At 53.1% G+C, this 10,127-nt stretch overlaps 1 protein-coding gene across 5 annotated transcripts; it reads right to left on the bottom strand.

Moving 5' to 3' along the window:
- Window positions 1-845: 845 nt before the first annotated feature.
- On the bottom strand, window positions 846-10,103 carry Sh3d21 (SH3 domain containing 21). Of its 5 annotated transcripts, none has more exons than XM_010625805.2 (16): window positions 9,821-10,103; window positions 9,481-9,638; window positions 9,333-9,396; window positions 8,996-9,111; window positions 8,669-8,759; window positions 8,521-8,576; window positions 8,391-8,436; window positions 8,189-8,289; window positions 7,989-8,075; window positions 7,731-7,773; window positions 2,706-2,799; window positions 2,573-2,616; window positions 2,362-2,456; window positions 1,333-2,207; window positions 1,192-1,255; window positions 846-1,121 (listed from the first exon to the last, which is right to left on the bottom strand). In XM_010625805.2, exons 1-16 carry the CDS (start codon window positions 9,822-9,824, stop codon window positions 1,050-1,052), a joined length of 2,010 nt encoding a protein of 669 aa, XP_010624107.1. In that variant the 5' UTR covers window positions 9,825-10,103; the 3' UTR covers window positions 846-1,049. The 5 variants fall into 5 exon arrangements, with proteins under 5 accessions (XP_010624107.1, XP_019063264.1, XP_010624108.1 ...); XM_019207719.2 differs by having other exon boundaries at window positions 1,192-1,252; XM_010625806.3 differs by lacking the exon at window positions 9,821-10,103 and having other exon boundaries at window positions 9,364-9,644.
- Between the last annotated feature and the right edge of the window lie 24 nt (window positions 10,104-10,127).

Raw genomic sequence — 10,127 nt, 5'->3', positions numbered from 1 at the left:
GACAGCCAGACCTGCTGGGCCCCGGCCCCACGAGCACGCTGGGCCGCGCTCATTATTACTGATGCCCGGGCGGCCTGGGCCGCGGACTGCAGCTGAGCCCAGGGCTTCCCGGGGACTTTAGGACTGGCTCTGCCCCCCCGCATGCCCCTGGTGCTGTGGGGCTGGACCGCTGCCTTCGGAGACCCCTTCCGCATCTTTTCCGAAGGCTCTGGCAGTGGGGGGTGGGGCGGGGCCTGCAAGGCCGCCACCTTCTTTTGGAAACGGTGACCAGTGAAAGCTGCATTCCCAGTGACTCGGTCTCTCCCTCAGTTACCGCTGTCCCTAGGGGTCCCCAGGGCTGAGTCCCTGACTGACTCAACTAGGTCACAGCACCAGCCGCGCACACACACCCGTGCGCTCCCTTCACAGATGCAGAAAGGCAGACGCGCACACACTAACTCACACCTTGTTCACAAGTGCATTCCTTGCCGCCAAGTACCTGGACACGCTTTGCCCTGTCCCCACTGTGCCCTCGGCGCATGCATCCTTGTGACCACACGCACCGGGCCTGGGGACTCTAACCCTAAGGTACTGTTACCCCATTGTAACCCGTAACCATTTATGCCTGGGGCCCGTGACGTTGACGTCGAGGCCGAGAGGGCCCCTGGACGTACAGGTCGCCAGGGAGGGGTCCAGACCGGGTAGAAGGTGCGCGTGGCCCCTCCCCATCTCAGCAGGATCCCGGTATCCGGCCACTGGCCCCTCCTGCTCCCAGCGTCTCCAGCGAGTGGCTGGCGTCCGAAGTTGACTCCCTTCACCCCCAACCCCCACCATCCCCTGGATAAAAATAGACGCGCAGGCCTTGGGAACGGTAATGGGAGCCACATGTTGGCCAGATGTGCCCGGGAGCGCGCCAAGAATGCGGAGGCCCCGCGGTCAGGCCCCGCCCACACAGACCAGGCGTACTCGGCTCCTCCAAGCAGTTTACTTTCTTGCGTGTCCCAAAGTAAGAGTGCAAGGATGCGGGTGGCCCGAGCCAGGCGTCCCTCCTCGTTGGGCCGATGGTCCTCTCAGTGCGTCTGCGTCTGCGCGTGTTTGGAGTCCCTGGTTGGGGACTTCTGGGTCCTCTGCATCATCTGAACCTAGTCAGGAGAGGGCGTCAGAGCGGGGGCCGGCCGGCCCCAGCCCCACCCAGGACAGCTCTCCACCCACCTCCAGCAGGCGGCGTTTCTCCCTCTCGCTCTTCAGCTCCTCCCAGACCTCAGTTAGCTTCCTTCTGCGGACACCAGGCCCAGGTGAGGGTAGCACCCCTCCTCCCGCCGGCCCCATCCCCTTCCTCCCCGACGCACTCACTCCAGCTCCAGCCCCAGACGCTCCAGCGCGCTCCTGAGCGAGGTCACCTCGTGCATTAGCAACATCACGTCCGTGTCTCCTCCATCGTTTCCAGAGGTTTCCACAACCAAGGAGTGGAGGGCGGGAGTCTCCTGGGGGTCTGGAGTCTGCTTGGTACTTTGTGGAGTTTGGGAATTGGGGGCTACTTGCTGTTTGGGAGCCACCTCTTTGGAGTCTTTTGGGGTACACTCCTCTTTTTCAGGCACCTCCTTCCGGAGGGCCGCGGCCTCTTCCAGGGGGCAGACCTCCTCAAGGGCAGGCACTGATCCTGGCTGGGACTTGGACTCCCCTTGGAACGGGGAAATACGGCAGCATCTCTCTGAGGAGTTAGTCTGCAGGGGAGCCCCTTCTGCTTGGGGTTGAGCCCCCATGGCCACCAGGGACTGGGACCCCGACCCCTGCAGGTTTTCCTCAGGAGAGAGGCACTGGGATGGAGTGCACTTTCCCAGGGAGACTTCTGGAAGCACCTGCTCTGGGGTTATGAGCTCTTCTAGGGTGGGGGCCACCTTTTGGCCAAGGGCTTCATCCTTAGGGGGAACTTCTAGGGCAGGAACCGCATGCGCAGAAAAGACCCTTTCCGGAGTGGAGTTCTTGTCCAGAGGCAGGGTCTTCTCTGTGGTGGAGACTTTGTCAGGAAGCAGGGTCTTGTCTGGGATGGAAGCATTGTCCTCCAAAGTCAGGGTCTTCTCTGGACTGGGGACTTTGTCAGAAGCTGGGATCTTCTCTGGGTTGGGGGCCTTGTTTGGAGGTGGCGTCTTCTCTCTGGTAGCGGTCTTTCCCCGTGTCAGGGCTCTAGTCACAGAAGGGGCCTTTGCCAGCTTGCTGTGATCTCCCCCCTGTGGTGATGGGGACAGGGTCTCAGCAGAGGCCTGGATACATACAAGGGTCAAGTCTGGTTCCCCTTGGCTGGGATCCTTCTCCCTTGCCCACCACACTTCCGGGAACCAACCTCTGCCTAGTACCCCACCCACCCATGCCTCGGCCTCTCACCTGATTGGGTGCAGAGTGTTGCCGGGGAGCCTGAGTTTTGGATCGCTTTCTGCCAGGTTGCCCCGGACCCCCAATGAGGAAGCTGCCACTGGAGCCTATGAGAGCAGAACTGAGGGAACCACCCCAAGCCCCAGGCTCTCCCCATGTCTGTCCCTCAGAGAGGTCACTATCCGTCTTCCAGCCCCACCCAGTGGAGGAAGAAAGCTCTTACCTGCATCTCGGGAGGGGCGCTTCTGACTGTCCCCACAGGGTGTCCTGGAACACATCCCCATCAGGCCCCAAGGCAGGTGGGCAGGGAGGGGCACTTCTGTACCACTCTTCCCCTACCCCCACTTGCTACTTACTTGGCTTTGCTAGGCCCAGAGGGAGCTGTCGCCAGCTTCTTCACAGTAGGGAGAGATGTTCTGGCCATCAGTTTCTTTGGTTCCTTGGTAGGAACTGAGAAGACAAGAGTAGGAAAGCGCTTATTCGTTCACTTATCCATCCACCTAACAGTCACTGGCCCCATCAGTGTGTGCTCTGGGGAGGGGACTGTGGACAGAATCACCACAGACTGTAGAAAGCTGACTATAGAAACCCGGCCTCAGGAAACTATGGGAGCTTTGCAAAAGGCCACCTAGCAGATAGCTATCAGGGCAGAATGCAGGAGCTAGTTCCATAGCCTGCTTTATTTTTTCAGTACTGGGACCCGCTAGCCACATCTCTAGCCCTTTTTTATTCTGAGGAAGGGTCTTACCAAGTTGTCAAGCCAGGTTGGGCTTGAACTTGGGATTGCTCCTGCTTCGGCCTCCCAGAGAACTGGGATTAGAGGTGTGCACGACCAGCTCCCATACTAGGTTTTTGTCCACTCTCCTAAGACCTGTCCCCTCCTTAGTGCCCATGGGTGCTTCACTGGTTCTGATCTCATCTCTCGCTAGAACTCGGCTACAACTTTTCCCCTTCCAATCAATCTAACCTTAAACTTCATCTTCTCTTATCTCATTTACTCTCTGATATCTCACCCAGTTTTACAGGTTCAAATATCATCCATGAGCAGTAACTCCCAGGTTTCCCTCTCTACCCGCTTCCTCCTCCCTGAACTCGAGACTCCAATCCAGTGGCTCTCTCAGTACCCCACTTGGAGACCCACCGGCATCACACACTTGCCATCCAGACCTGAGCTCCCACCCCTTTCCCGGAGCTCCTCATCTTCCCCATGCACCACTTGCTGAGACCAGAGAAATTAAGTCACCCTTAAATTTTCAATCATTTCAAAACATTCAGACAAACATTCAGGGAGGGTGGCTTTTTCAGATAAGGTCTCCCTCTGTAGTCCAGGTTGGCCTTCAACTCAATATGTTGTCCAGCCTGGCCTCAAACCTGTGGCAATCCTGCCTCAGCCTCCTGCTGGTGTGTGGCAGCACACCGGGCTACTTTTGATTTTTGAAACAGGGTCTTGCTAAATCGATAAATTGCCCAGGCTAGGATTATAGGCCTGAGCTACCACACCTGGCTCCAAATTGTTCATCTGATTCTTTTGAAATGATTATATGGGGTTTCTCTTTTAATCTTTTAATGTGTGATGAATGGCGTGTGTAGCTTTCTAGGCTACTCTTGCATTCTTGGAAGAAATCCAGCTTGGTCATGGTTTATTAAGTACCTCCTCAGTGTTTCTTTTTTTTTCCCCGGTACGGGGGATCGAACTCGTGTCCTTGTGCTTGCGAGGCAGGCCACTGAACCACTGAGCTAAATCCCTGGCCCTCCTCAGTGTTTAAGATTTTTGCATTTCTTTTCATTCTCTTCATCAAACCTATACCAGACCCACACGGAGCTAAGAAATACATGTCTTATTTTTACCATCTGTTACATCTTATATAAGATATGAATACTCTTTGAAAGCTGGTAAAATCTTCCTGTAAATTCATATAATCTTTTTTTTGTTTTCAGTATGGGATGATTTTTAAACTATTTCTTTAGTGGTTATGGAAGAGTCAGGCTAAGATTCTTGAGCTGGTTTTGGTGAGTTACATTTTTAAATTATCTACTTAATTAAAATTTTCTAATTATGTGTTCAGAGTAGCTGGGGATTTAGCTCAGCAGTTTGGTGGCCTGTCTTGCAAGTGCAAGGACCTGAGTTCAATCCCCGGTACCAAAAAAAAAAAGTTATTCAGAGTATTCTTTTGTAATTCTTTTCATCTCAGCCATATCCAGTAAAAAATAAAACATACCATCTTAACTATTTTATTTGTGGTACTGAGGATTAAATGTTTTCCACTGATTTATATTCCCAGCCCTTTTAAAAGTTTTATTATTTTCTATGTTGCCAGGCTGGGCTCAAATTTTTGATTCTTCTGCTTTAGCCTCCCATAGTGCTGGGATTATAGGCATGCATCACCACTCCCAGCCCTCTCAAATCTAGTAGGTCTTCTTGTTTTAAAATTTGTTTTGGCCAGGGATTTACCTCAGTGGTTCCATTGCCTGCTTTGCAAGCACAAGGACCCGAGTTCGATCCCCAGTACCAAAATAAAAAAATAAATTTAAAAAATTTGTTTTGTCTGATATCGATACAGGTACTCTGCTTTGTGGTGTATATATATTTTTTTCAGCATTTCACTCTCTCTTGTACACAGTATATATACAAGAGACCTTTGCTTTATTTCAGTCTAACAATCTTTCCCTTACATTATTTTGACCAGCAGTCAGTAAATTATGGTCTATACGCCATTTCATTTCTTGGGGACTTAGCTCATTCATTTCATTTCTTGGGGACTTAGCTCAGGGGTACAGCACTTGCCTAGCACTGCCCTCGGCCCCACACATGCTAGGCAAGAGGATATAGATCAGGGTCTTCCTTACTCACTGACACTAATGCTAAAGCATAGAATCACTTTGAAAATCAATTAGACTTTATCTCATAAAAGTTGAACATTTACTTATCATGCAATCCAGCAATACCACCACTCCTAGGTTATACCCTAGGGATGCTACTGTTTCTGTATACCTGAAGACAGAGACAAGAAGGTTCAGGACAGCGCTATTTGAAATAGTAAAAAGATAGAATAAAAATGTCTGACATCAGGAGACTAGACAAATTATGATAAATACCCCAGCGGGGATATTATACAGTACAAAGAAAGAATCTAATGCCAGAACTGGCTCACAAACAGACACGCTGATCAGAGGAACAGAAGTGATGATGCAGAAACAACCCCACAATGTTCAGCCATCTGATCTTCAAGGGGGCAGTGGTGCCTCACAAGCGCAGGTCCTGAGTTCAATCCCAGGTACAAAACAAAACAAACAAAATGGAGAAAAAAAAGCCTTGAAACATGCTTTAACACATGCTTGAAAAACATGCAGAGTAGTGAACAGAGACCCACACCTCTCGCTCTACTAAAATCAAATCAAGGGCCGGGGGTTTGGCTCAGTGGTCCCATCGCCTGCCTCATATTACAGCGATACATGCGTACCCAAGTTTACAGCAGCACAACTCATAACAGCTACATCTTAAAAGCGGCCTATCCGGATGTCCATCCACAGATGAATAGATAAGAAAAGGTGATGTATAAATACTCAATGGAGTATTACTCAGCTCTAAAGAGGATAAATTTGAGTCATTTGTAGGAAAACAGATGTACCCTGAGTCTATAATGCTAAGTGAAATATATCAGACAAGGAAAGTTAAGGAGTCAAATATTGCCTGGTCTCTTTATACGAGAAACCCAAAGTGTAAATTATTTAAATAGCAAAATAAAAGATACATAATAGGAACTAGGAAGACAGACTGTGGAGATGGCAAGGGGATCTGAGGATTGGGGAAGGTGGGAAAGAGGAGAGGAGGGGGAAGTAAAAAGAATCAAGATACGATATATACGTATGTACCAGTTTCCCACGAAGAATTTACTTACTTATTTTTTAACAGTGCCAAAGTTTATTTGAAAGGTGAGGGGTGAAGGTGAGGGAACAAATGGCTCTGCTGAGTGAGCCTGGGCTGAACAAAAGAGGAAAAAGCGAAAAAGCACATAAAGCCAGGCGTGGTGGCACACGCCTGTAATCCCAGCACTTGGGAGGCTGAGGCAGGAGGATCGCTGTGAGTTTGAGACCAGCCTGGGCTCCATAGTGAGTTCCAGGCCAGTCTGAACTACATAGTGAGACCCTGTCTCAAAACAAAACAAAACCAGAAAATACAACCAACGTTGAATGTATTTATTATGTTTGGCAAACATACTAGTAAAAAAATTTTTTTAACTAAAAGTAAAAATTGAGTCACGATAGCCCACACCTATAATCCCAGCACTCAGGAGGCTAAGGAAGGAAGATTGCTATGGGTTCCAAAGTTTATTTGAAAGGTGAGGGGTGAAGGTGAGGGAACAAATGGCTCTGCTGAGTGAGCCTGGGCTGAACAAAAGAGGAAAAAGTGAAAAAGCACATAAAGCCAGGCGTGGTGGCACACGCCTGTAATCCCAGCACTTGGGAGGCTGAGGCAGGAGGATCGCTGTGAGTTTGAGACCAGCCTGGGCTCCATAGTGAGTTCCAGGCCAGTCTGAACTACATAGTGAGACCCTGTCTCAAAACAAAACAAAACCAGAAAATACAACCAACGTTGAATGTATTTATTATGTTTGGCAAACATACTAGTAAAAAAATTTTTTTAACTAAAAGTAAAAATTGAGTCACGATAGCCCACACCTATAATCCCAGCACTCAGGAGGCTAAGGAAGGAAGATTGCTATGGGTTGAATGGGATTTCTGTTTTTTGTTTTGCACTAAATCCCCAGCCCTTTGCTTGGTTATTGAGAGAGCATCTTTTTTTTGTGTGTGTGGTACCAGGGATTGAACTCAGGTCCTTGCGCTTGCGAGGCAGGCCGCCAAACTGCTGAGCTAAATCCCCGGCCCCAGAGAGCATCTCTTTATGTACCCTAGGCTGGCCTCAAACTCACTTGAACTCATGATCCTCCTGCCTCAGCCTCCAGAGTGCTGAAATTACAAGCACTCGCCTCCTGGCCTGGTTCCTACTATTTTAATAATCTAACATGTATTCTGGGCATGCACTTCACTGAAAGATAAAAGGACACATCTTTACTGACACACACAACAGAGCTATTCACTGACACACTAATAAGACACGAACACACACCCAGTCTCGTGAACTCACACCGGTCCATCCATAGACTGTCACCCTCTTAAGACACACAGCGAAACCTTCACATGTTAACAGTTACAAACTGACCTACACATCCATTCACACACCTTCCTACCCGACCCTGACCCAAGAGAAGCGAGCTCCCATGGGGAGTCAAACCACTGGGAGAAATGCATATGTTCATGGGCCCCTGGACTGGTGGGTTTCCCAGAGAGCACCCCCAACCCCAGGCTCCCCAGGCACCCACCTGATTCCCGAGATGCCACTCTCCGTGGGACCAGCTTCTTTACCTAGGCAGAAAAGCAGTATTAGAATCCAAAGAGGGGTTCCCCACGTCTAGATCACCCTCATTTAGGGGTGATACTCCAGAGGGGTCGAAGGAGTACCCTATCTCTCAGTGGCTTTTAGGGAGTCCCATGCCCTTCTCTCTGTCCAGTGAGTGCCACGAAACCCAACTTTGTCCAGAGGAGCCTGCCACCACCTAAGTATCCAGCTTCGTACTCACGGGGGGTGGTGGGAGCACAAAATTGTCTGGAAAAACACCTCTCCTGCCTCGACACTCTCCTTCCCACCAGCCCTGGTCCTCTGTGGTCTGGGAGAGAAACAGGCCGGTAGGGAGCGGAGCCGGGTCCCCCGAGCTCCTCTCCTGGGTCCTATCCCCTCAGCACCCCCTCCCCGGGCCTCCCCCGGCCATCCCTCTCCGACCTTTCTCAGGACTTTGACCTCGTCCCCCCTCTGCAGCAGCAACTCGTCGGGGGCCACCGGCTGGTAGTCAAACAGGGCCCTGTAGGTCTCAGGGTGGGAGACTGGGGAAGGACAAATCGCTGCAGCCAGCCGGCTCCGTCAGGGCTCCCTCCTCCCTTGGCCCGGCCTGGGGGCAGGGGGACCTCTCTGGCTGGGTGCTTACCTGTCTGCAGGTAGTCTGGAGGGCTGTCGTAGGTCAGGCTGCCCAGCTAGTGGGGGCAGAGAGGGCAACATGAGCCTCTCATCACCCCAGGGGGGGCTTGCCACCTCTGTCGCACTCAGACTCAGTTTACCTTGGGAGGCTGCTGAGGACCAGGGCCGACTGAAGGCCGATCTGTGTTACCAAGGCCTGGGTGGGGAGAGCGAGGTTAGTGGGGTGCTAATCCACAGGTCAGGGGAGGGCATCAAAGGGGTCACAGGGTCACAGGCTCCAGGTCTCACTTGGGGGCCCACTGTCCAGCAACTCCACAAAGTTGGACGGGAAGGCTCCCAGCTGCCCGCTCTTCTTCCCCAGCCACCAGCCGTCCTCAATCTGGGGAGAGGGAGGACGCAGGGGCATCTGGTTCCGCGCCAAGGGTCTCTAGAAACCTTATGCTCTCGGTTCCGCCCGAAGACCCACTCTTTCTTGTCACCTCACTTCCCCGTCTCCGCGTCCCTTCTCCTCCTCCTGCTCCTGCTCCTCCTCCTCCTCCTCCTGCTCCTCCTCGCCGCCCACCCGCGTTTGTCCAATTCCCTTTCCCAGAGCCTTCTCACTGGTCATCCCCTCACCTCCTTTATCACTTCCACAATCTCCCCAGTTTGCAACTTCAGCTCGTCCGCCTGCTCCGGGCTGTAGTTGAAGTTCACTTTGCACCATCTTTGCGGGACCCGAGATTTGGCGTCACCTTGGACGGACAAGAAAGGGAGACTTGAGTCTGGAGCCTGGCGCGGGGAGATCCTCTGGGCTGGGGGAGGGGCTAGGCACGAGCACGCCCCGCAGGCCACGCCCTCGGGCAGGGCATTGTCCTCTTAGCCAATCACAGGCCGCAAGCCAGCCTCGTGGCCCCTCCTACAGCCGGGAGGTCCCTGAGCCTCCGGCCTGCGGGTGAACGGCCTGGAAGCTTACGTCGGCGGCGCGCGCAGCGTGGTCTCCTCACCTCCCCGGTAACTCGTAGGGCTTCTGGAATTTCCTAAGAATAAACGCATGTCCAGGGCCCCAGCTCCAGAGCGGGGAGCCTCGCAACGCCCCCAGCCTGCTCCCTGCACGAGCTCACCTGCACCAGGCGCTCCGGGAAGAGGCCACAGCGGTCCCCCAGCTCTCCGCGTAGCCAGCCCCTCGTGGGCCCCCGGCACACCCGCCGGACCACGTCCCCGAGCGCCAGGCTCAGTTCGTCCTCTCTCTTGGCGCGGTATCTGGCCAGGACCAGAACCTCTGCAGGCGGAGGATCGGGCAGGGTCGCGATTCAGAAAGGTCGGAGCGGACGGACTGACCCGAGCAAGAGATCCCAGGCGACTCCCGGGCCCAGTGCGGAGGACGGGCGGGAAGGGCTGTGATGTACGTTTTTACCGTTCCACACAGCAGCACCAAGGAGCCGCCCCAGACCCCCCGCATACCCATGACTTCCGGACGCCCTCCCGTGCCTGGCCCGTCTCGCTGGCGACCGCGTACTCTACTGGGATCGGGATCCCGAGGGTGCGAAGGTCTGCGGGGCGGAGACGCCACCCCTGGGTCGGGCTCCCGGGGCTGAGTGGGCGTGGCCAAGGGGCGTCCTGGCTCGGCAGGTTTGGCCCAGCGCTTAGGACCCCAGGGTCTCTGGCTTCTGCTGGGGTTACTTTCTTCACTGGTCTTCCTAGGATAGCACTTGCCCCTCCAAAGCCACGGCCCACCTTTTATACCGCCTTCCTGGGACCAACCTCTTTT

This window comes from Fukomys damarensis, unplaced genomic scaffold, assembly GCF_012274545.1.
Source record: "Fukomys damarensis isolate Sample0158 unplaced genomic scaffold, DMR_v1.0_HiC HiC_scaffold_23, whole genome shotgun sequence".
Lineage (NCBI taxonomy): Eukaryota > Metazoa > Chordata > Mammalia > Rodentia > Bathyergidae > Fukomys > Fukomys damarensis.
Note: the sequence above shows the minus strand (reverse complement) of the source record. Positions and strands in the feature narration are given on the sequence as shown.